At 39.4% G+C, this 26,141-nt stretch overlaps 1 protein-coding gene across 1 annotated transcript; it reads right to left on the bottom strand.

The window, feature by feature from the left end:
• Positions 1 to 155: 155 nt before the first annotated feature.
• Positions 156 to 26,141, bottom strand: ttc3 (tetratricopeptide repeat domain 3). The gene is made up of 46 exons (XM_084940792.1): positions 26,032 to 26,141; positions 23,868 to 23,938; positions 23,737 to 23,773; positions 21,418 to 21,574; positions 21,248 to 21,329; positions 21,102 to 21,155; positions 20,664 to 20,796; positions 20,392 to 20,477; positions 18,896 to 18,990; positions 18,357 to 18,419; positions 16,314 to 16,368; positions 15,429 to 15,618; positions 15,222 to 15,246; positions 15,080 to 15,143; positions 14,330 to 14,354; positions 13,426 to 13,486; positions 13,186 to 13,273; positions 12,958 to 13,110; positions 12,056 to 12,136; positions 11,734 to 11,843; positions 11,511 to 11,637; positions 11,312 to 11,434; positions 11,127 to 11,228; positions 10,925 to 11,017; positions 10,766 to 10,830; positions 9,871 to 10,001; positions 9,427 to 9,747; positions 9,032 to 9,307; positions 8,908 to 8,951; positions 7,740 to 7,796; positions 7,570 to 7,649; positions 7,333 to 7,488; positions 6,641 to 7,238; positions 6,467 to 6,535; positions 5,873 to 6,016; positions 5,645 to 5,784; positions 5,470 to 5,538; positions 5,285 to 5,381; positions 4,976 to 5,079; positions 4,273 to 4,357; positions 3,727 to 3,840; positions 3,103 to 3,323; positions 2,870 to 2,984; positions 2,205 to 2,336; positions 1,783 to 1,875; positions 156 to 797 (listed from the first exon to the last, which is right to left on the bottom strand). Exons 2-46 carry the CDS (start codon positions 23,925 to 23,927, stop codon positions 687 to 689), a joined length of 5,286 nt encoding a protein of 1,761 aa, XP_084796918.1. The 5' UTR covers positions 23,928 to 23,938; positions 26,032 to 26,141; the 3' UTR covers positions 156 to 686.

Raw genomic sequence — 26,141 nt, 5'->3', positions numbered from 1 at the left:
ACATCACAGGGACTGTTCTTTCAGGACCTGGTGGTTTAGAAGTCCAGCTGACATCCAGTCAGCTGCAGCTCTGTGGGTCTAGTCCTGAAAACCTCAGCTGCAGCAGAAGTCATCTGAGAGTACAGCTTGATTAAATGAGTCAGTCAGAATGCAAGTGGGTTTTATAACTTTAATATTTTTTTTCCAGTACAGCTAGTGTTTCAGCTCTGATGTCAGAGCATCTCTGAGTCCAAACCAACACTTTCCTCTTATTTTATTTCCAGAAGACATAACCAGCATTTGGTTAGCACAGCTTAGCACGAAGATAAAAATAAAGAAATTTAAAAAAGAAAAATCCCAAACATTCACCCTGGTAGCTGCTCTGAACCTCACAGATGAAGACTTGTTTAATCAAGTCTGAAAGCGGCACATTGTGGATTTACCGGGACTTCCTCATTCACCAGCTGCAGGAGTCTCAGCAGCTGTCCACAAAATCTAAAATAACCCTTCTTGTTTTATGGCAAATTTAGCCACCATAAAATAATCCCAAGCAAAAAACACAGAACAGTTATTTCTTTCAATTACATGAAACCTTTCATTTAAAAAAAAAGAAAAAAGTCAAAAGCCTTTTTAGATTTTAATGCAATAAGAAAAGCAAAAAGATAAAAGCGTACACATGAGCAGTGAGAGGAAGCGAGGTTAAGACTTCATGGAGCTGGGCGTCTCCGGCCAGTCAGCATGGGGAAATCTTCTGGCAGCAGGGCGTGAGTCCTGCAGGTTGGACAGGTGCTCTGCTCCTTCAGCCACGATCTGATGCACTGAACACAGAAAACAGCGCTTTAAAGCCTGAAACTAGACCAGACGCCACATCTGGGTGCTTTTCACTAAAAATCCAGTGTGTGGTGTTAACGCTTTCTTCTATTTCCTAGGCCTTTTTATAAAAGCAAAACCAAGCTTAGCTCGTATTACACTGTGCAGCCACAATATTACAACCAATAGATGAAGTGAAAATCATGCAGTTCACATGATTTAGCAGCAGCCCTCTTTCTTTGTGGGTTAATATCCCAGCGCCTGTGCAGAACATGGTTACACCATCCTCTAGTTGCCTTCTTTTCCTTGACCTCAGTGGAAAATGATGTGGAGGAAAATTCCTCAGGGCTAGGAAAAGAAGCACAGTGCTTCTCCACTCAAGACACAAGACTCCTCAATACTTCAGAAGTTGTTGAGAATGTCCTGAAGATGGACTACAACAACTTTCATAGGCCACATGAGAGACAAAATATTAGTTAATAACCCAACGTCTGGATTTTAAATAAACAAGAATAAACAGACTATAAAGAAAAATGACATGTTGCTTATCCAGCTTGTAACCCTGCCTCTATTCAAGCTTAATTAATGATAACCCCAAAGTTGGCAGTACTGCAAAGGATGTAACTAATGCCGACTAACTCATGACAGACCTTAAAATTCACTTTAACAGGTTTTTATATGTAAATAAGCTTTTAACACAAGGAAATAACTTGATAAGATGATGCATTATGCTCATAGTTAACCTTTGGGTTTGACGTCCTGTAGCCAGCAGTGTGTCCTCTGCTAAAGGAGGCAATAAAGGAAGCACTGAGGTACCCTACCTTTTTCTAAACACTAAGGAAAATAGCTCCTGTTGTGGCTGCCACACAGATACTGTGCTACAAATCTCTCCAAGCAAAACTCAACTATTTATCTGCTGCCATATTTTGCACCTTGCTTGTTCCACACCTTAGACCCAACAGTTTACCGTGAGTCTCTGGTATCGCTGCTCACCTCATTATGGAAACTGTGTCTGCACTCCAGCACGCAGGTGTCATCCGGGCTCATTTCGTCATGACAGATGATGCAGGGATCCTCCATGTTCAGCTGCAATCGACACGCACAGTCAGGCCCTGCTAAACGGCGCTCACCCAACCCTATCAATGCTGCACATACCAGGCTGTATTAATTTGCAAATGAAACTAGTTCTCAATAAATGAACTCCTCTTGTTTGATGTTTGCTCAAAGGAATCAATTTTTTTTAAAGTAAATTCGAAGATTTACTGGTCACTAGAAATGAGTTACAACTCTGATCAAGGCTTACAACAGCACTGCAAGTCGACAGCAGGAAAACAACACTAACAGTGAAATGATGAAAATGTGCAGCTTTGAGTCAAACTTGAACACCAGTACTAAATGATGATTTTTGGACTCACAGCGTTGGAACTTCTGACTCTCTGTTGTCCGATTGGCTGCCACACCGGTGCTGGGTTTATCAACGGAGGGGTAGCACACTGAGCTGGACTCCCACGACCCAGAACGCTGGATCTGGTCGAGTTAAACCTCTCCTGAGAGGAAGAAATGAAGTCAAATAGTCAAGAAAATACTTTCTGCAAGCCTCTGCAAATCCTGGTATCAGTCACCTGAGATGGGACCTGTGTGATAAAGTAGACTGCAATATGCTTCTTACTGGTTAGTTTTTAAAAAGAGTGAACAGGCCACCCTCTTCTGGCTGAGAACCATGACCTCAGAGCTGGAGGTGGTAATTCTCATTCCTGATGCATCACACTCGATTATGTAACTATAATGACTGAAATTATTCTATTATTCAGCTCTCCTTCTCTTGTGTTGTGTTCCTTCATTTGCCAGAAGCTGTTATCCTTACTCACATTGGTCAGAACAGTCCAACAATTTTGAGATGCTAGTCTTTCTATCAGGGCATCATGATGGTCCAAATATACCATTGGTTTAGACAACAGATCAGTCCATAATTGGACAGATATGGTGTAGTCTGAACCCAGTATCTGCATCATCTCCCCATTTGAGCTTCGACCAGGAACCTCACTGCAAACCCTTAAAACCACTTTAAGAATGTGTCTACCTGATGGTCCAGGATCAGTTGGGTCACACCTCCGACTACATCCTGTAAAGTCATGCTGCTAAAACTTCCACCGCTGGATGAACGCAGCTCCTGAACAAACTTCATCAACTCCGACCTGAGCACACAAACACAGTTAATACATTTTATTAAGTGGGTTTGAACACTATGGTCTAAATGTGAGTCTGCAGCAGGAGGATGACACTTTTCTTTTTAAACAGCTGCTCCAGTGTTACCTTGTATAGTCAGGGAACATGGTGGACAACGTCTCCATGGCTTTGCCGAACACTGTGTTGGGCTGCTGTCCTGGCTCCGATGTCCTGATTGGATGTTTGTGCTGAGAGGGCGGGGCCGGTGCCTCAGCCGCAGAGGGAGCAGAGTGGTGGATGGGTGGAAGAGTGCCGCGTGAGGCCTGAGCTGAAGACTGAAGAGTAAACTCTTTGGCTGCTGCAGAAAGCTGCAACATCCACACAGAAGAGTAGGAAGAGTTAGAAATGTAATGTTACAAGTGAGCTAACAGAGAGATCCTGATCAGGACGTTCGGCCCTTTATCCAGTTCACCATCTGACTGTTAGCTGAATGTGTAATAAATATGAAGTAAATAAATGCTGTCCCATTCAGTGCAAAGGAAGCAAACTATTTTTGACTTCTATTTGATGCACAAAAGCTAAAGAGAATTTATAATAAATGAAGAATAAATCAACATAATACACATACAGCTGCAAAGCTGCTCATGTGATCAGCCCAAGTTATTGATATAAATAAAGCTCAGCTGAGTGTGTGATTTTTTTTTATTTTATTTTTTTTTTTTTAAATATACATCCTAGAGAGAAAGCTCTGAGTGCTGTGAGTAAACTAACTTTTTGTACTGGTTTTACTGGAGCAGCTGCAGGTTCAGGATGGCTGTTGACCGGATGCATCTCAGTGACTCGCCTGCCAGTGTTCACCTGATCCATCTGATCCTGGTACTGCCGCTGTGGACCACGTGGAGACAAAATGTCACAACATCCATGCAGAGCCTCTCATAAACATGCAGACGGTCAAATGATATCAGATTATGTATATTTTAAAGGCAGACTGACTGTGCGTGGTTTTATTTTCTCAGGCTGTTCTGGAGTGTCATAAGGTGTGGGATGTCATTATGGTACGGTGATCTCTCCACACAGGTAAAATATAAGCTGCTGCGTTAAATTCAGTCCACCCATAGAGGTGATGGGCAGGACTGAAGACCTCTCAAGCAATGACAGCTAAACATTTGATGGAGACATTTTTCTAAATGACTGTATGAGGCCTGAGTTTAGTATCACAGTTATATGCAAAATCTTTGTCGAGTCCTGCTGCTTATGAAGCTGCCCGATCTTACACCTGCGCCACAAACATACGTCTGATCTGAGAGGTTCTTGTACCTCAGCAGTGGAGATTCTCTTTTCCACTTCTTTGATCTGGTCTCTGCAGCTGTTTCTCGCTGCTTCCAGGTCTTGATTTGGGAATCTGCAAAGAAGTCAGATATCACACATAAGCCTGAAAACATCTGAGCTTTGTCCAGTCCATTCCAACATCAACACCGGCCACTGGGAATATTCACATTCCCAAAGCACCAAGACCTTAATAAGATTCAGCTCACTGAGGCAGAGCCAACCGCTCTCCACTGGCTCAGTAAAATGACGGTGTAGGAGTGCATACCAGGCCGGCATGCAGTCTGGTCTTATGGCACCAGACATAGCCCTACCTCACTCCAGTGCTTTAAAGAAAATCCATTTAGTTTGAACAGGAACAAATTCCCATCCTTTTTAACTCACATCACTGCTGCTAAAAGCTTCATAAAGAAATTTTAAAAAGTAATTTTCATCTGGTGCATGCAAAAAAATAAAAGAGTGCTGCCGACTTAATTTATTTTTGCAAACACTGGATCTTTAAACACAATATAGTATAGTCCCTTTTGTTACTTTACTTAATTACATGCATTGTTTGACTGAGCAGGGTTTACTCAGTGCCTTGTTACAGATTACTTTTGGCACTTCAACGTTTCGAAGCCAACTCAGGCTGTTGTGAGACATTAGTTCCGTTTCTTAAATGACTTGGCTGACGTGTACTCTTTCCTGCTCTTACCTGTGTAGTGCTTCATCCAGTTTGTTCAGCAAAGCCTTGGCGTCTGCCAGCTCTTTGTAGAGGCCGTGCAAGCTCTGATCCCGATTGCTCTCCATTAGCGACAGCTGGTGAAGTAACACAAGCGGAGGATGGGTCGTCATTATTTCAAGTCAGTTTTTGAGTCAACAACATGCCCCCAAAAAAACCTCTACCAGCAATAAATAATACATTAAAATAAACATTTCTTGTTGCTAAAAGAGAGCTGTGAGGGACTTGAAAAACATCAACATATGTAGTCAGAAATAAGATGTATCAAAGTGTAGGCAATACCAGAGCTGTGTGAGACCTCCTGGTGGCCGAGCTAATCAAGGCTTTACATCGTTTGATCTCATCCTCCAGACTCATCTTTTCAGCTGCTAACTGATTACTGGAGGGAAAAAAGGTGAGAGAGAGAATCTTAAAAAAAGAAGAAAGAAAAAGAAACTTTCACTTCAAGTTTCATTGTCCTGTCTTACCTCAGCTCTAAGAAATCATTCAGCTTGGCTTCATAGCTTGTTTTCTTCTCCTGGATGCTTTGGGCAAGTCTACAAATAAAAATAAAAAGACCACAAAATTGAGGAAATTTAGAGATTAATGTAAGAGCAGCCACGACACAGACACAGTGATTTAAGATAAGATTTAAAGTCTTACCTCCCTTGTTGCTCCAACAGCTCTTCTATCTCCTGCTTTAGGGACCTCAGTGCTTCCTGATTGGCTTTCTTCTCCTTCTGGTCCTTCTTCACCTCCTCCTCTAGCTTCTGCTGGAACAGCGTCAGCTCCTTATTGGTTACCTTGATGAGAGAGAAAATATTAATTAAAATACAGACACGTTAAGTTTCAGCTAATGACATTTATAAATGTCAAATGTATTGAAATTACTTGAATATTGGCTGTGATCTTCTGCACTTCCTCCTGTAGTAAAACGACGTCTTCTCTCTCGCCTACATTTACTTTGTCATTTGTCATTTTCTTGATCTGCTGCTCCAGCAACCTGTTGCTCTTCTCCTGCTTGTTGATGTCACCCTGGAAAAAATGTGAACAGTAAACGACAACTTACTGTAAATACTGAAGTAACACTAGTAAATCTTCATATTTTACATTAAATCCATGCAAGTACAGTGACTTACAGTCTCTCTCAGTGCGAGACTGGAACAGATGTTAAGCACTTATAATTTGTGCAGTAGATAAGACTAGTACTAATTAAATTTACTCACAGTATAATTATTTCTTTGTTTTCTGTAACAACTGTCTTGTTTTCTAGTGTACTTACCTTTAAATATTTGTATATTATTATTTATAAATATACCTCAAAATTACATTTAATTACAGGGGATTTACGCTCTTAGTCGCAGGCCATATTATAAAGTGTTACTGAATATTTTAAGCTTCAGTAAACAAAACTCCACTTACAAAATACTTGCTATGAATCACATTGCTGGAGGCTTTCCTTTTATGGGAAAAACTGTGACTGACCTGGGATTTCTCAAAGCCCTCATGAAGCTCCGTATTCACCGCTACACTCCTCATGGCCTCCTGGCATGTCTGAGGCCACAGCAAACACAGCATTTCAGACAGACACATAGCAGTGTGCATTTATGTACATATTCCACTTAGTTAATTAAAAGAAAGAAATGCGTTGGTGTTGACCTGCACTGCTGCATGGCTTGCATGGCTCAAAAAGATCTCATTGGTTGTCACCGATGTCCCCAAAGTTGCATTAGTTTCCCAAACTCCACGGTTAAACTCAGAGGGATCAAGATACAGATCCTCGTAGCCATTGGGTGAAAAGTTATTGTCTGGCTCCTGATCATCACCGTTACTCCAAGCAAAGTAGGACCCAATCACTGGCTGGTATAGGGGCTGAAAACCAGATGCATAAGGATTTGGGAGCACTGTATAGCCTTCAGTCTGTGCAGATGAATAGTCATGCATATAGCTTGTGAAACTAGTTTCATCGCCTGTATACAAAACAGGAGATTCAGAGTTATTGTCCGGATCAGCTATTTCGTCCAGATCGTCCAGGCTGGCTCCACGTTCAGCCTGCTGCAGGGACACTGCATGCTTTGCCAAGCCAATACACCTCCCGATCTTTATGAAGCGAAGGGAGTCCAGGAGAAACGGCTCGAAGCCCCCAGCTGCTTCGATCTTTCGCTTAGCCTCAGAAGGGAAATTTTCAAGTTCACCCACCAGCAGAGGGTCTTCAGCTACCAGGGGACCATGTTCGTCCAAGATCTGAGCAAAGTAGCTGCAGGGGGACAGACAGTCCAAATATTACTCGCACTTACATATGTTCACATAAGAAAGCGCAAGTGTAACCTCTTTAATGTGTTTGCACTTACTCATACAAACTCTCTTTTGTTGAGTCAGGGTTGTTGTCCAAAATATGTTTATAGCGACTTCTGTGTCTCCTGCTGTCATACTGATCCTCGAATTCCACCACTTGGTCTCGAAGGTGGCTCGGCACAGTGAACGAATCAAGCGTGTCAAGGAATGATCTGTAGACAGAAAGCTTGATTGTTACCAACAAGTTTCAGCTAAAACATAGTCTGCATGTCCATGAAGACAAAGGAACTTACAAAGAATCATCTTCAAAAAACTCTTGGTCCCACTCATCCCTTGGATTAACACTTCTCATCCCAGACAAAACAATAACACCCTGAGAGGAAAACAAGGAAGAAACATTTTAGTGTGACGCCGCATAAATTAATTCCTCTTACATGCAACAACTAATATTGCAACCTCTGACCTTTGGCTCTTTCTGTTTCTTTTTCCGGCCTCGACTCTTAGCTTTGATAGGAGAATTCTGAAGGAAGAACAAGTGTGATGAGCATAAAACTAAAACTCCAGTTTAGTGTTGTCTACTCCATGTTTTGTTATTGAGAAAAATCAGTTCACTTTAAAAAGGAATAGTTTGACATTTGAGGAAATTACTTGGGTGGACAAACCAAGTTGAAGGTTTCAGCCAAGACTTCCAATAAAGTGCTGTATTTACCTCTTTAAATGCAGCATTTACCTATGACCAGGTAAATACTTAATTGTACTACTACAAATTTGCTCCCAATTCAATTCAATTTATACAAAGCCAAATGATAACAACAGCCGCCTCAAGGCACTTTATATTGTAAGATAAAGGACCCTACAATAACAGAGAGAAAACCCCAAAAATGAGCAACCACTTGGCAATAGAGAAAAGGAAAAACTCCCTTTTAATAGGAAGAAACCTCTGGCAGAATCACGCTCAGGGAGGGGCAGTCATCTGCCATGTACAACTGGAGGTAAGGGAAGGGAGACGGGACAAAAGGAACGTTGTGGCAGCCATTACTCAACCGTGCCTCCAATTGAGTGTGTGTGATAGTTAGAAAGCACTCAAAGGTTTAGAAAAGAAAAAGTTTATATTAATGTGTGCATGAATGGGTAGTCCTTGTGTGCTCATTTTGAGAATCCAAAACTAATCCCTGCTCTAAATCATCTATGGTGATAGCACTAAGTAAAGACCTCCTTAATACCGGTCTCACACACACACTCACAGGCTATAAGCACGGGAGTCCCATCTGCTGTTTAAACCTTCAGTTTGGGAGGGGTAGCCAATCAGAATAAATCTGGTTCAAAGGGGAGGAGCTCAAATGTACTGTTTTAGGCAGAGGATAAACAGGTCTTTTGTCCCATTTACCCTCCCCTCAACTCCAACCGGTCATGGCAAATGTTTGCCCCTCCCAGAGCCTGGTACTGCCAAAGGTTTCTTCCTGCTAAAAAGGAGTTTTTCCTTCCTACTCTCACCAAGTGCTTGTTCAAAACACCCTAAAATATCGTTTTAGTACTTTCCCCACCACCAGTGTATTTCTGAAAACGTCAAACTAATCCTTTAAGTTTATAGACCTGCAGCCAGATATATTTTAGATTTCCAAAAACCTTACATTTTGACTTTCATCTGACTTTTTTAAGACCGAACAATGCCCATCTGAAAAACAAACAAAATAAAATCATGAAGTAAAATGAAGGTTCTCCCAATCAAAAGTTAGTCGAGCTCAAAATACTCACCCAACATATCAAAATATTCATCCAGAATAGTGTGGCAGGAGACATACTCATCCCTATGCTCGTCCATAGTCCAGATAAAGAGCCTCATGTCATGTGGCGGGGCCTGTTTAAGGTATTCAGTCACAGTTAAGCCAATGCTTGAAAATAACTCCGGGCTCGTGCCCAACTTCTCTATAATCATATCCTGCAAAGGTCCAAATTTTAGCAGAAGAGACAAGTCCAGTTGCTCCAAGCGTCCTGCGTAGCGTTCAATGAAGCTCTGGGCAGCATTCAGACCTGCAGAAGAAACAGTAATCCATTTAACAGTATGAATACCTAAAAAAGCCACTTGTAATGCAACAGAAACTCTTCTGACACGTATTTCAGAGTATCAGATTAAGTGGATAAACACCAACCTCCATCATTGAGCCGGTGCGCCCAATTGCTGAGTTTGGGATTTATGTTCACACAGCTACTGAGCTCCTGGATAAATGCACGAGCCCAAACCCGGTTCTTCCTCTCCAGCAGCAGCTCAGCAACTTGTCCTAAAGTCTCTAGCTGCTCCTGCTGCCAGTTCAGCATCCTTCCAGCTAGCTGGTTCCCCCTAGCAAAGTCCAGCTCCAACCAGGGTTTCAGACTGCTGAAGAGAACAGAAATATGGAGGCCATTCTCCCCCCTCAGAAGCTCCACGTTCTGGTTGATCTGCAGAAGAACTCGATCTCTGTACACTAACCAGACTGAAACAAGGGAAACAGACAAAAGGTGAATCAACAAGTGTTTGGGTTGAGGAAAGTCAAAATGTTAAATTCTAACTAAAGGAAACCTTTTTAACAAAATTTTAACAAAGCAACAGGAGGCACCTTTCTGCTGACTCGGAGCTGCCGAGTCTTGCTGCTGTTGCAGAATCTGCTTATCCTCCTTATCCTGAAAAGACACTTTATGCTGCTTCCTCCTTAGCTTGTGCTCCTCCTTTGATTTTAACTTCTTCAGACTGAAAAACAGCAAGAAGTAGTACAGATTTTCAGAAAGCAGCTGCACGTGAATGTGAATCATAAAACTAAGGTCATGGTTCGCTCCCCAGGTTCTCCGATCTGCTTGTTGAAGTATTCTAGGAGAGAGAATCAACTCTGAGTAGTCCCTGATGCATTCACTGGAATTTCATTGTGCGTGTGAACATCAGGCCAAGTGTTAAACACAAAATAATAAAAATACTGGCGACGGCTAGTGTTCACTGAGACTCAAACCTGTCCAAGATTTTTAGTAGACACACCTAACTTCTAACTCCTACACTGAGTCACACTTTGTAGCAGAGCCGTTTGAAATAGAAGAGCTCTGCAGATACTGTGACGCAAATTTTAAGAATGTCAGAAAAAAAAAAAAAAATCAGCACACCGGTCTCACACGAGACTGAACGAGCATCTTTGGGAGTCATTGCAATTTGGGTGTTTAAAAGCCCTTACTGGTCAGGGAAATCTTTGAGCTTGGCTTTAAGTGAACTGCCTGTACACACAGGACAGGCATGCAGATGAGTCAGCTGCTTGTAGGTGTGAGACGGACACACTGTCACTTTATAAATTCAAGAGGGAGTTACCGGGTCCCTGCTACAGCCAAAACAGCTGCTGACACTAAAGTATAAGCAAGAGTGCGAAATAACCAGAACATCTAGCTGGTAATTATTAGCTAGTAGCTACATAGTTGTTAATTTTTTCTTAAGTTCACAAACATCCAGAATGAACTCTGTAACTTCAGCCTCACCTTGTACATTTCTGATTCACCTTTAGCTTCTTCACAGCCTGCGGTTTGGGGACTGCAGCTTCAAACTGAAAAGACAAAAGAACTCAAGTCAACAACAACAACTCTGTGACTCATGACCAGAGTTTCTACGCCACCCCTCAAAGAGCTTTCGCCTCTCACCTTACACTTCACCACGCCCGTCGGACAAAAGATTGTTATACTACAGATCTGACCGATGCAGTCTGGAGTCAAACAAGCTTCTTGCAGCAAATCCTGCAACACAAAAACAAGTAGGTCTGTTCACAGCTGGAAATTGTAGCTTCATGATAACAAGAAAGCAACAGAATACACAGAAGGATGATGTAACAAGGTCTAAATTCACCTTTTCACTCTTTTCTGAGAAGGCTGACGCTTTCAGGGTCTTCCAACATGTGACGTGATATTCAACTGTGCAGTCCTCACAGCAGCATATCCGAATGAAGCCCTTCATAAAGTAGAAAAAACATTATGGTTTCTATCTTTCTTTCTTTTTTTTAAACTGTGAAAAATTGACTGGATGCTGTTTACTTTAAAATCTGGGTCAGTAAAGTAGATTTCAGCTTTCACTGGGCAAAGACATTTGTCAAGGCGACAAATGGCATCAGGAAGGGGAGGAAACTTGCACAACTCTATAGCATCTTCCAGAATTTCCTAAAACGAAAGAAAACATGAGCAATGCTTGATTCACATCACACATTTGTTAAAATATAAAGCACCTGAGACTCACCTTGAAACAGTCTGGCTGTGTTTCTTTGACAATCTCTTTTGTTAAAGGCCAGGTGAGTTTACCAGGTGTTATTTGATTCTTGACCATCTGCAGGGAATCTAAAAACTGCTCCAGAGCTACTGCAAACCTGCCAGAAGCAGAAGAATCCACACATTGTACAGTTTGAAAATGCAAAAGTCAGAATCAGTGACAAAACTGCTGTTAACTGATGTTAGTTGTGTACCTGTTCTCCCTGAGATACAGCTTGCCAAAGGCGTAGTAAACTAGACACTGAAACGTCCTCTCGTCGTATGATTTGATCTTCTCCAGCAGTTTTTCTGCTCCTGTCAGTTCCTACATATGAACGACAACCACATATGAAGTGAATGCAACAAAGTCCACCTTGTTCCACTTTGCTACTGAAAATATTTCCTGCCTTAACTGCTTTATCTATCAATCAGAACTTCTTTTTGCAACAAGAATTTACGGTGACTTAGCTGTAGTCCCTGGTGCAGAATGGTGCTTCTGCCAAAAAATAAAATTTGACCACTTTGCTTAAAACTTACCTCCGGCCGGCCGATCTGTATCAGGGCTGACGCATGGCCAAACAGTAACAACAGCTCATCTATTGTTGAAAGTCCAAGTTCCTGAGAAGAAGAAGAAGAAAGGACATTAATCATTCTGCTGAAACTGTAAATCATCTAAAAGGATTAACATTAAAACCTTTACTTAGTGCTTCAAAAGTAATTGTTTGTACAGCTTAGGGGAGCAGAAACTTAGTTTCTTCCTCACAAGAAGAGTTGAATAATCTCACAGGTTCCTATTCGGTTTTTCTTCTTCTTAAATAGTTTATAATGAAAAGTGAGAGGAAGCATGGTAGAAGAGGAAGGAAGTGACTCGCCAGAATAGGCTCCCTGCTCTAAATCAGCAATTAACCACAGTGAACAACTCACTGGGGCAAGATCTAAGAACCTCGACCTAATTTCAAATAGAAACTTTTCATTTTTAATCCCAATTTTAAATAAAAAAATAAAATAAGATAAGAAACATTTATTATCCTCAATTTACATCTTAGGCCAGATCTTTTAATTTTTCTGCCTTTTACAAAGACAAAAATATTTTTCTGCAGTTTTCTGCAAGATTTTATTTACTGCCATTCTTTTTATCTTTTTTTCTTTTTTTAAATCTTGCACTTTGACGGACTTTGGTCTGTATGTGCGTATGAAGAGTGCTATGTAAATAAAGACAAATAATCCAGTTAAGTTTCGTTTCAGTGTTATGTCATCATCTCTAGAAAGGATCAGTGTAGTGTGAGAAATGTGGAAAAAAACAAAAATTTGTACACAACACTGCAAATCTGCAGACAAACTAAAACTATTGACACATTTTTTTGTATTTGGAGTTCATTGGGATTCATACTTTAGCCTTTAGCATACTTTAGTTTAGCCACAGTAAGAACTAATATTACCTTGGTTGTTACAGTTTCCAGTAAGGTCAGCGCCCTGCTGAAGGCCTGCTCTGCGTTGCGGGTACGGAGGTCAGCCATTGCAGTGTGAGCATCTTCCACCAGAGATCTGAACTCTTTCAATCTGTCGGCTTTACCGTCAACCACTACCTGACTCTGAACAGAGGACGGCCACTTTATGTAACAGTACTGCTGATGACTTTGAAGCAGTGCTAAATGTGAGAAACTTACCTGTTTTCCAGGATGACTAGTTTTGTTCTTTGATTTCTTCTTTGCTGTGGCGTTGGAATCTCCCTTTTCACTCTTTGAAAGCGGCTCGCTTCAGAACACAAAAGTTTTAAATTATGCTTAAACATTTCCCCTGCTGAAGTTGTTTTTCTGTGCTTGACAGTACTGTCCAATGGAGCCAAAGGTTGTGTTAGAAAAGTGAGACAGTTTTTATGGGTTATTAATAGCAGTGTTTTCACCAACCTTTTAGATGGTTTAAGGTCTTTACTGTTGCTGTTCTTCTGTGGAGTCCTTTCAGTTTTTCCTTGGGAGAGAATATCAGACTTTAAAGTGGACCTTTTCTGCTTTTTCCAAATTTCCTATCTTACATGCACAAACTCTTACAAAGTTCATATTAAACATACACAAAATTCTAACTAAGGCCATCAGTGTATATACAGGTAATCTCTGTGAGTCCCAGAGCTCAGTGCCTCAGACTGCTTTAAACTGACAGGGACAGAAAGGGAGTCAACAAGTTTGTTTCAGCCAGAATATGGACCGAGTGGCTGCAGCAAGGCCCAGTTTATGTTAAATAAGGAATATATTCAATTGTTACTCAAGTAAAGCCTAATCTGATTTCTGATCCTCCTAAGAGGAAGCAAAGTTTCACCTTGATTTACTCACGTGAATGCAGTTATGTTTGAGCAGCTGAGTAACAGCAACAAGAAGAGATATAACTATATTCCAGATATCAAAACATTTATAAAAGTGACCAAACGGTCCTGTAACTTTCTTCACTTTTCTCCAAGTTTTTTTTTAAAGCCAAGTTGAGCCAGCTGCCCTCGAACACCATCAAAAAGGCCTCAATTTCTGATTGTGAGTGCTGTCAGGAGTTAATCAACAGTCTATGTCAGAATCACAGAATCACAGGTTTCACTGATTTGAACAACAAATATCTGAATTCACAGCAACTCAAATTTGATTCTATTCATGTCATCAACTGCAAATAAGCCTAAATTTGTATCACTTCATGGTCATCATACATATTCATGTCATGTGGCAATTTAGCAATAAACTTCAAAATAAGCCTCAAAGGGTTAGTTTTCCATACTGGAAAGTGCAACTATATGATGAAAGATAAAAACCAAACGGATGAAAACACACTCACTTGTCTGCTTGTCCATGTTTACTACCTGTTAACACACAAATAAAATATCAACTCTAAAATTAAGCAACAAAACATGAGTCATACTTTTAAAATGTGACAAAACTAAAGCTGCAAATTTTCATCATCTGAATGTTCTTTTAAAACCACCACAATTAAAATTTAAATAGATACCAAAGAACATCTATAGCTGAAGATCATGAGACCATAGTAATCAATACATATACATTTACAAATATGCATAAAAGAAATTAATAATCAATCGTAGAATTAGAAAAAAGAAAGAAACAGAACACTGAAATAAGAAACTGAAACAAAAACCGAAATCAAAGTCAACTTAAATGTAAAGGCTTAAAACAAAAACTTAATTGAAAGAAAAAAAACAAATGAACATTACAAATACTGTTACTCATTTTCTTTCTTGCCACTTTCACTTTTCTTTCACATATAAGCTCTTCTGTATTAAAAATATCAATATTTTGACATTTCCCCTTTTATCTTAGACAAACAGACCTAAAACTAAAGTTTATGATTACAAAATACAAAAAAGAACCTGAATTAAGGCTTTGATCAGCATTTTTGATTGAGAACTGGATTATCAGAATTACTATTAATCGTTTATCAATTAAACCACTCTATTAAAGATTTAATTCACTTAATATTTCGACAAAAATACTTAAAAATCTTATCCTTACCTAACAAACTAATTTATTATTCTGCTTTACTGACAACCTCAAATTATGCGTTACAAACCTTTGGGGACGTGCTGGCAGCTGGATGACTCTTATGAGAGGGTTTCACGAGGCCGAGTCTTAAACTGTGAAGAAAAAATAAAACTGCATGAAATAAGAATTTTACTAGCGGTTATTACCAAATGCACAAAGCACATACATACCTTTGACCTTGCTCTAGTGGTCCAACTGAAATCAGAGAACAGAAATATCAGTTTGAATTTGGAGGGATATGACAGATTATTTTTTACTAAAACCAATAACAGGATCTTAATTGGAAGGTAAAAAGTGGAAGCATTCAACAACAAAACAAAAAAAGAAATAACCCTTTACCATTAGCCACTGTAAGAAGACAGGGTTTTTAAGTTTACCTGAGACATATCCTCGAGGTGGGCCTGGATGAGCCATTGGATGTGTCGTTGTGTATTTGCAGAACTGTGTTTCCAGATCTTTGACTCCCTCGTGGTCATCTTTACAGAGCATCTGGGCCAACTTATTTGCTTTGATTGCCATTTCATAGTGTCCCAAGGAGAACAAGGCCTCACAGTAACGGTAGTGACCCTGTACAAAAACAAGAAAGATGATTTCTTCATCACAGCAGCTGTTTGCTCACACAGTTCACATAATAATGCTCAGTGTTGCTGTTCAGATATGGTACTGTACACTAAAGCCAAACACAAAGTTACAAGCATGGTGGGTGGCAGTATAATGCTCTAGGGCTGTTTTGCTGGTACATTGCACAAAGTGGATGGAATAATGAAGACGGATGACTACTTCCAAATTCTTCCACTTCACCTCAAATTAGCAGCTAGATGTTTGAAACTTGGACACAGCTGAGTGTTCCAGCAGGACAATGTTTTGGAATGGATAAAGCAGGCTAACATTAAGCTTCTGGGAATGGCCTTCCCAAAGCCTCAACCTCATCTCCATTGAAAATGTTTGGACTATTCTTAAAAGCCGGTACTGTGCCAGGAAACCAATCAATCTACATGAACTCTACCGAGAGAGGTGGTCAAATACCCAGCCAGAATTATGCTATGCACTTGTTGATGACTACTAAAAGGCATCTGGTCACGGTGCAACTTGCAAAAACAAAACTAATCCAAAGAAAAGTAATCAAAATCTGTTGTGACACAGACTTCAGTCTACTCTAATAACAAGCTCAGCAGAAATGAAAGCAACAGTGGAGCAGAAATTTATTTTACTGAATATGAACTCAGAACATTACAAACAAAGATTATAAAAAAGACAAATACCTTTGCCCACACAGGTTTAATCAGAGTGGCACGTTTTCCATCGCCGACCGCTTTTCTGAAAAGTAAAAATAAAAAGTTTGGATCGAAAGATCCACGAGCTTGTGACTTGCTCTGCTTCACAAAAACAATCTGCAGTAAAACACGCCTCAGAATGGGTGTGGCGTAGTTTTACAACAATCACAGGTGCAAAGTGAAAGCATTTATGACAAGTTGTTTTCAGTAAGTTTCGGGCACAACTTCAACTTATCCAGGTACACAGAGAAGAGGATCAAATGTGGAGAGGTTAAAGCTCCAGCAACGCTGGTTTTACATACAACAACTTCTAAAAACAAAACAAAAAAATCTGATGAATGTGTTTCTGCGTGTGGTTGTTATGCGTAAGTGCTTCCAATACTTTTTGCAGTATCAGATAAGGGTAATAATGTCCTCATGTGTATTTGAACTAGATGGATGGCAAAGCTTTTAGTACATGTCTGGTTTTTTATTCGCTGAGAATAAATTGAAAGTCCACTTATTCTTTGGTTTAGGTCACTTCTGTCTTGGTTGAAGACAAAAGTGACTTCCTACACAAAGAAAGTTGGTATTAAAACATTTGTCAGCCTAACAGCTTTTTAAAAAGGCCAGTTTCAGTTAAATATTGACTTTAGATCAAGATTAATTAAATCAATAGGTTAACAGCACTGTGTTGACATATTTGGTGTTAAATTCACTATTTTATTCCATAGACAGACACTAGGGGTTGGTGATAGAGCCTCACAATCATGAGATAATATTTAAAAAAAAAAAAAAATTGTAATTATATTTATGACAACATAGAGAGAAAAAAACCCTGAACAACATTTTGATCCATTACTGCACACAGAAAAAAGCAATTTTTATTAATGAAGACGCATTGAAAGGCATTTCCATCCTTTTTCAATGAGCTAACGTCTCTGATGACACACCCTAATTCAAATTGCGTACAAGAAACAATGGTAGTGACTTTGAGCACAACTCAAATATAAACACCGAAGTAACCTAGGTCATGTTTCCATGGGACATTTTAATTTAAAGGGTTTACTACCTTAACAACAACAATTAAATTAACTTTACCTTGTAACTCCTCTGAAGCCTTCACAGTAGGGTCACATAAGAGAATTGAAACTGATGAATATTGTCTACCTAGGTGGTTGCATAAACCATTTCCTGTCATGTGGAACGATGACACCAGCCAATGCTCAACCCAGTCATTTGTTTACTTTGGTCTTACATCATCAGCTGCTAGCATCTCCTCCTCACCTGCCATCACAGCCTGGTTCTGCCTCAAGTGGTGAAACACTCGAGGCATTGCTAAATCATTCCATCCTAAAATTACAGTTTGATATCACTTAAAACTATATCGCTGTTATGGGAGATGACAGAGCCCTGATCTAAACCAGACATTTATGTGTTTATATCTATGATAGCCACTAATATGGTTCAGAGAATTTAAAAGAATAGGGTGCCAGGTAGGCTAGAAAGTACACAAAGACACAAAGATCAACAGGAAAAATACAGTGCTTAACAAACCTATTAGGCCACTCACCATAAAAATAAGAGCACAAAATATATTAGAAATGAACCAAACTCATATTTTTATACCCAAATTTGAGCCGGAGTGCTGGATATCTCTGAGAAGTCAGAAATTAATCAAGCAAAACATTCAACCACTAAAATTATTTTTCTGTTCAGGGATGTAAGTGAACAATTAAGAAAAAGGGGGGAAAAAAAGATGTGTTTTAATATCCTCTCAGCTGTTTTGTAAAACAGAAAATTAAAAAAAACGATTAACAAAAATTATGTTTTAGCATTAATAATAAGATTTTGACTAATGAGACTGCGCACACTTGTTGATTAACTACTACAGAAATATAAAAATTCCCAATGCTATTAATTTAGGGCAGCTGTGAGTTAAAATTTACAACCTTACATTGGGTGGTGGTATAATCAATTTATTAAGCATTGCTTTTTCTGCTTTTTATCAAACAGAACGGTGGCAAGTGCTCCAGAATGAGTGGTACTTACAGATATTTCTTACACCTGATAAAGGATAGGGCTCGGTTTCCATAAAGTTTGTGATTGTCAGGGCTGGGAAGAGAAATAAATTCATTTCAACTACAAAAGGCACAACTTTACTTTTTAGTGGACAGATATGTAGAACGTGTTTTTTGACATATTTCCATGGATTAAATACACTCAGTGACAAGCAACATATTTAGGCTGTATTAAGAAATGTACAGCCATAGTCACACGGGCTTAATGGCCGGCCAACACCCTGGCAACCAGTGGTTGCCGGGGAGGGGTGCATTCCCAAACTGGTTGGACAGTAGCTACTGGAGGTCACAAGGTAAAAATTAGTGTCAACAGCCAGCAACCAGTAACCATTCACCAACCAGTCAAGGTGAATATACATTTTTCCCTAGAAGCCGGTGGTTACTGAACTGTCTCTTGGCATATGTGACCGACACCTTATCCATCTCACTATGATGGTGCTGCAGTGTATCACAGTTGTCATAAGGTAAAGGCATGGCACTAAAATCTAATGTCAGAGAAGTATTACTTACTAATATTCGATGGCTTTAGAATAATACTTCACCGCTTCTTCATAGTGCTGTTTCTCAAAGTGCTCGTTTCCTTTCTTCTTCATCTCTTCACTTTTCTGGGGGAGGAATATATTTATTTCCACTGGCAGTAGAGAAATGCATTCAAACACAGGAAGGAATTTTTTTTTTTTTTTTTTTAACAGCATTAAATCTATTGAGGAAGCACTTTAAAGTTATTGAGCGTCTGAGGTTGTTTTCAAGCATGTTACAGCAAGTAGACTGCCTGCTGGCTCTACTATGAAGCAGGATTTGTGGCTGAGCACGGTCACGTGAGGGCATGCATGCAGCACATTGGTGTCCTGTATGAAATAAGTTCGACATAACCAGGCTTCATTTCTGTTAGCTGACTGTTAGCTTGACATAAGTTTAAATCCCAGTCAGAGGTAATGGATATCCATTTCTATATTAACCAAGTTTCAGTTTCAGATTACCTTTAATTCAGTGTCATCTTATTTTTAAGCTTTTTGATTTTTGTCCCCAATCTAAATTATTTGATGTTTTACTTGCTATGCCACAATATGATCAACATTCATTGTGTTTAAATTTATAAACTTGGAATAATTATGTGCCTTTATGTCCATGTTCGAACATGGATACTTATCTTTAATGTGTAGCTTTTATTCAAACTGTGAAGCACTCGGATACTTTTCAAAACACCATAAAGATGGAGTTAGAAACCTTGTTAAACTATTACTACTACCACTAAATTTTTAAACAGTAACTCACTGATGACTGTAAAAATTTAACAACGTCAGAAATCTGCTCAGTAGCAGCAACTAAACAGGCCCGAAAGAAGTGGGGCAGGGAGAGAGGGTAGAAGTGACCTGGGAATTTATAGTCTGACCATCAATAGGTTTTAATCTGGGTTTCAAGTCATTTTGCGCATTGTGGTCTTTGGTTCTCCTTTTGTTGGTTTGCAAAAAAATATCCTTGATATTCCAAACCTGTCACCTCTCCTGGTAAACACTGTCAAAGTATCAGAAGCCCCTTTATCATTACTACCTAATCAGCTCAACTCTACTCGTTCTTGGTCATTATAGCAACGCAACCGAAAATCCCATGACGTCATCTGTATGAGATACAAGTAGCAATGGAGGATGTCGAATCGATGGTATAAATACTGCTCACTTTCTGGCTTTTTGTCACACTCTGGGTCCAAGGTGTTGGTTTTTGTGCAGCCATGTCTCTCATGGCCGGGTTTCAAAAGCTCTCATGACTCATTTAGTGACGTTATTGATTGCCCAGACAGTGGCTTGCAGACTGTTGACATCACATTTCCAGATTGAGCCATCTTCCTTGGAACTTCGGCGCAAGAAGGTACTTAAAAAAGTATTTGGTACCAAGTACTACCACTTAATGGAAAACCCTAAAAAGTGAGTCCAGTTGAGCTGAGCAGGCACCAGTGGGAAAAAAAAAAAAAAAAAAAGGACTATGAGAAACAGTGTGGTGGCTCTTACCTCAACATGAAAGTCCAACGGTGGAGCCATCAGCTCCTTCATCCTCCTATCTTGGCTGCTTCCCAGATCCTGAATAAGCCTGGCATCTGAACAAAAGACAAGTCTCAGCTTTTAGAACACCACCACCGAAGTCAAAGAAAATTATCAACAAACCAGTTCACTGTTTAGAAAAGGGAAAAAAAAAAAAACTATGAATATCACAGACTCAACACACAAAGATACCCACAGGAATTACTAGAGCTGAGCACTCAAAAGCAGATACTGTGTCTTACACTCTGTGAAGATGAAGTGGAGAGCTGTGAAGCAGGTGTGCCCAGAGTTGAGCTCAGTCATTTGCTTTTGTATATCAGGTTCTCCTGTTCGCAGCAACCAGCGAAACGCATCATCCAAGACCTCCGCACTGCGCTGGTTTCAAACAAAGTCAACACACCATCACACATAAGCACTGTTTGTACAGCTGCATTACATTTGTACCCATTTTGGACAAAATAACAAAAATAACAGAAAACACACTGCACATGCACACAGGTAATCAGGTGAGACCCTGCTACCAAAAATAAATTTTTGGTGAATAACTGACTTTTGACATTCACGTGTCAGAAATCAAATGAAAAACTGGTCACTTTTTAGAGCTCTTTCATTTATATATTTTTAAAATCACCTGACAAACTTCCAAAATCAATAATTACAATAATTTTTTCCAAACTTACCAAGTTAAGCCTGTTGCTAAGTAGAACAATATGTTTTGAATCATTCCTTTTTACCTGGGAGAGAGAACAAACAAGCACCTGTTAGAAAGAAAATGAGACTTACAGACTTATCTTATCTCTGTGTCTGACTGACATATTTAACTTACAAATCCTCTCTCCAAGGCCCTGAAGATCGTTTCTACTATTTCTATTCTTCTTATGTGCTTTAGATTTATATCGTTGTTTTCACTGAAAAGAGACCATTACACATTCTATTAACAGTTTAAACACTGATGATGAAGAGGTATTAACTGCAGGTAATTATAACTGTGCTTACTTTGCGCTGATTAGACCTATTTCAATAGCCCAGCGAACAGTACCGCACTCATCACGCTGCAGCAGAATGGGAAGCCAGAAGGAACAAATTTTCATCCTCTGCACTGCTTCTCTTTTTTTGTCAACAGGGATATCATACCATCGATTAAAAATGTCCTCTGGAAAAAAAACACATGGAGAAAACGATGCAAGGTGTTGAGTGACGGCAAACAGAAGATGGCACATTATAGGATGATTATTCTATCTGTTCGTTTTAAAAGAGGAAAATAAAACATTAAAAAATGTTTTTAGTGATTATTACTGTTTTTGAACAACTAAACTCAACAAAAACAATTACTTGACTGTTAAATCCAGTCACAACTAATGCATATATAAGAGGAGTTTGTAACCAAATAATCCACATTTCACAAGTTTGCACTTTTCATAAAATGACCCCCTTCTCTTATGAAACATATTGTGCAATATGAGAAAACATATTGCTTCACTGTAGCCTTTTAATAGCATCTTCACTAAAACTCACTCTACAAAATAAGTGAGAAAAAAAAAGAACTCAGAAAAGTACATGTAACAAAATATATCTACAGTAATTGTCTAGGTCACAACATTGGACTACAGTGACAGAACCTAATATATTATTAAAGCTTCCTCTATCATTCTCATTGTTACATCTGTACTGGAGACACTGCTTTATACAGTCAGATCCACAAATCTTTGGACAAAAACTTTTTGTCATTTTGCCTCTGAGCACCATCGCTGTGGATCAAGCAATCAAGATGTGACAAAAGTATTGCATTAATTTTTTATATACAGGACCTGATTATCACAGGCTCAAAATTACTTGAACAAACTTTTGAATATGTGTTGTTTTCAATACTTCTGTAAAATTCCTTTGCAGTCTGTGACTGCCTGAAGAAGATTGTTTTCTGGCTCTCTGTGGCTTCGGAAACTGAAAAGCTCCTCTGTTGAGCTGAGATCAGGTGACTGACTTGGCCAGTATAAAATATCCAATTTATTTTCCTTGAGAGACTCTTGGGTTGCTTTTGCACTATGTTCTCAGTCATTAGCCATTTGCACTGTGAAGCACTTCCAATAAATTTTACAGCATTTCTCTGAATCTGACCTAAAAGTACAGCCCTGTACTGCTACTTCTATCAGTAGTCACATCATCGCACACACTAGTGACTCATTTCCACTGGCAGTCATACGTGGTCATAGCATAACATTGTGTCCATAATGTTTGATAGACAATGTGGTATGCTTCAGATCAAAAGCTGTTTCTCTTCTTTTGTGTACTCTCCAATTTTCCCATCATTTTGGTACAGGCTCAACCTGCTTTCTACTATCTAAAGACAGAATTGAAGACTACGACACCAGCAGTGTTTTAAACATGCAGGGCGAGGACTCAATGGGGCGCTACATGATGCAAAGTTGAGGCATCTCGCCCTCAGTTTGAGTCATCCACCCACATCAGTTAGACAGCTGTCCTGATAGCATCTCCTTTCTTATCCTAGATAAATAAACTGGTGCAAATTGTAACAGCTGCATCAGGGTATATAATTTCCGGGTATATCACATCACTCCTCTATCTGAGAAAACATTGTTTCTATAGGCCTCCAAATCTTTCTATGAAAAACTGAGGTGGTCAGGTGGGATGAATTTGCTTTATTCTACAGTAATTCATCAAAGGAAGATTCCTACAAATGCATATAAGGGTCAGTGTCAATCACCTGTGTTCATTCTTTTCAGTGACAAAACTAACAGTCTCTCTTTAGTAAACAGCACCCTTTTAACACCAAAGAGGCTATGTGCAGCTGCAGACCAAAGATGTGACCCTTGCTCTAAGATTAGTGCAATATGCAAGTGAGTCTAAAAATGTAAGTGCATGTTTTTACTTACGCAAGTAAAAACATGAACTTTATTCATTAGCAATGATATTATACATTTGAGTTATTGCATAAGGTGTCATTTAAAAGGGTTGCTCAACATTAAATGTGTTAAATTACTGATTGTATATGACAAGAAAGAACAGTTATTATCAGATTATTATGATGACCCAGTATGTAACGTTAATTCTAGAACACCAATTTGCAGTTCTGAAACATTACCACTAACGTCACGTATAATTTCCTTGATAAAACACACTTCCCATAAAAGTATATTAGATCACAACAATACATGACAAAAAAAGTACTCTTATTTCCTCATGTACATTGTCACAAAAAGAAAAAAAACAATGAAAATCATGTGGGTGAAAAAAATAAATCACTCAACATTAGTATTATAGGGTTAATTCCTTATAACTGTTTGGGCAGCTTCTTACCTGATGGACGAAAGGTGATGACCATATCTTCCATTTTCTGAGTGACCAAAAGGGGGAAAATGTTAATCAGTGACATAAAGGAAAGAAAAATAAAATAAGTAAATCATTTTATTAAAAGATTTTTAACTCACCAAAGGTGCTCTGGTGCTGCCCAAGACACCATTATCAGAATCAGAGTCTGAATCTGACATTTTGTTCAGCTCTGTAAAAACATTCACATAAATCACCAAAGCCAATTTTACAGTAAATGCTAAAAAGATGTAAATAAATTTCTGCCGATGATTTGAATTTACTTCAGTGAATGCAAATTAACAAGCAGAAGCTTCTGTCTATATTACAGTGAAACTACAACACATATGACCATACAAGAGAAAATCTAGTTCAATTTAATGAAGCTTGGCTCCACCTCTCTGCAATAAAATGTTCAAACTATTTAGATATTATGTGAAAAAAAAGCTCTTAAAAAAAATCTATCACACCATAACCTGCAATCTCACTGAATGTCAGCTGCCTTTTGTTCTGTTCTCTGTTAAGATAATCCCACGCTGTCTCAATGTGGTTCGGGCTCTGGGAAGGCCAAACTGGCAGACTGATAGTGTTTCACTTTGTGGTTTTCTGTCCAGGTATATTTTTACTGCACTGGCAGTGTGTTTGGGATCATTGTCATACTGAAAAATAAAGCCGTTGGCAATCAGATGTTTTCCAGGACACGACTTTCAGATATTCTTCATCCGCTATAGATATTTTTTTTAGGCTCGCCACTTCTTATTCCACTACTTAAGTTGTCTCAAATTTTTGGTGGTTGGTTTTTGGTGGTTCCATCATGCTGCGGGGCTGTGTGGCCAGTGCAGGGACTGGGAATCTTGTCAAAGTTGAGGGACACATGGATTCCACTCAGTATCAGCAGATTCTGGAGACCAATGTCCAGGAATCAGTGACAAAGCTAAAGCTGCGCCGGGGCTGGATCTTTCAACAAGACAACAACCCGAAACACTGCTTAAAATCCACTTAGGCATTCATGCAGAGGAACAAGTACAACGGTCTGGAGTGCCCATCTCAGTCCCCAGACCTGAATATTATTGAAAATCTGTGGTGTGAGTTAAAGAGAGCTGTCCATGCTGGGAAGCCATCAAACCTGAATGAACTAGAGATGTTTTGTAAAGAGGAATGGTCCAAAATACCTTCAACCACAATCAAGACTCTCACCTACAGGAAGCGTTTAGAGGCTGTAATTTCTGCAAAAGGCGGCTCTACTAAATATTGATTTCATAATTTTTTTTTGCGGTGCCCAAATTTATGCACCTGCCTGATTGTTTAAACAATTATTGCACACTTTCTGTAAATCCAATAAACTTCATTTCACTTCTCAAATATCACGGTGGTCAGGTACAAGAACTGGACTGAATATGAGTGAAAAAATAATCCAAAGAAAAACCTGGAAAACTACTACTCAAGACAACTCTAAAAATAAAAAGTCTGGTTACCTGCAAAATATAAATGAATGAGCGGACTTTTTGACAATATTGTACTGTCTCTGTCGCCATCCCTGGCTGAGTTTGCCCTTTTGTTTGCTCAATAAGGTTTTAAACACCACACCCACACATACAATTGACAGTGTTATCTAACAGAACCAGCCCAGATACGCCCAGACTTCCTCGTGCAGTCTCCTCTCAAGGCTTCATTCTTTACACAACTTGGGAATATACTGAGAACCAAACTGCAGTTTCCCCAACATCCAGTGACCGGGTGTGGTGAACTAGTCTTCCATCATAGTAAGGCCATTACGCAGAGAGCGGGCATGTAAGATACCTGAAAATCATGAGGTGATGCCCAATATATATGCAGGCAACCCCAGGTACAGTCTGAGTTATTACTAGAAATGTTTGAAGCTCATGGTCCCCCGACCTAAAACAAAAAAGATGGAGGACTGTCCTACTAGTTGAAACCTAATCTCACAGGAATTTGCCCCAATAACAATGTTAGCACTGTAGCATATGAGCTAACCTACGTAGTGGCTTACAGAGCCATGTTAAACGGCTGGTAGCGGAAATATAACACAATGCAGTAAGTGTAAGCAACATTAGCTTTAGCTTACACATACTTTCTAACAACGTGGCATACGTTAATGACTGTTCAACAACGTTTTGGCACTTTTTCTCCTACTTTGTTTTAGCGCGACGCCTCACAGCATCAGCCTCAGCCAGCCTCGTAGTGTAGCTGGGTGTTGTTTTTTTACTGGGGGGGTAAATAAAATATTATGGACAAATAACAAACAGCAGAAATTCAAACACATACCTTATGATAACTGCTGTATGGATGCTTCACAGTAACCCTCGTTGCTCCTGTTCATGCTAGTGTACGGAAATGAAGGCGCGGTTAACACACGCATGCGTCAAAGTAGGCGG

The sequence above is a fragment of the Perissodus microlepis genome, chromosome 10, assembly GCF_051167445.1.
Source record: "Perissodus microlepis isolate ML-2025 ecotype Zambia chromosome 10, ASM5116744v1, whole genome shotgun sequence".
Lineage (NCBI taxonomy): Eukaryota > Metazoa > Chordata > Actinopteri > Cichliformes > Cichlidae > Perissodus > Perissodus microlepis.
This window is presented reverse-complemented; position numbering and strand designations above follow the sequence as displayed.

Coding starts and splice junctions, on each gene's coding strand:
- ttc3 (XM_084940792.1), bottom strand. CDS start 23,927: ATGTCAGATTCAGACTCTGATTCTGATAATGGTGTCTTGGGCAGCACC. Junction 8,952..9,031: donor TGAATATTTTGATATGTTGG/GTGAGTATTTTG, acceptor TTTGTTTTTCAG/ATGGGCATTGTTCGGTCTTA. Junction 2,337..2,869: donor AACTGATCCTGGACCATCAG/GTAGACACATTC, acceptor TCTTCCTCTCAG/GAGAGGTTTAACTCGACCAG.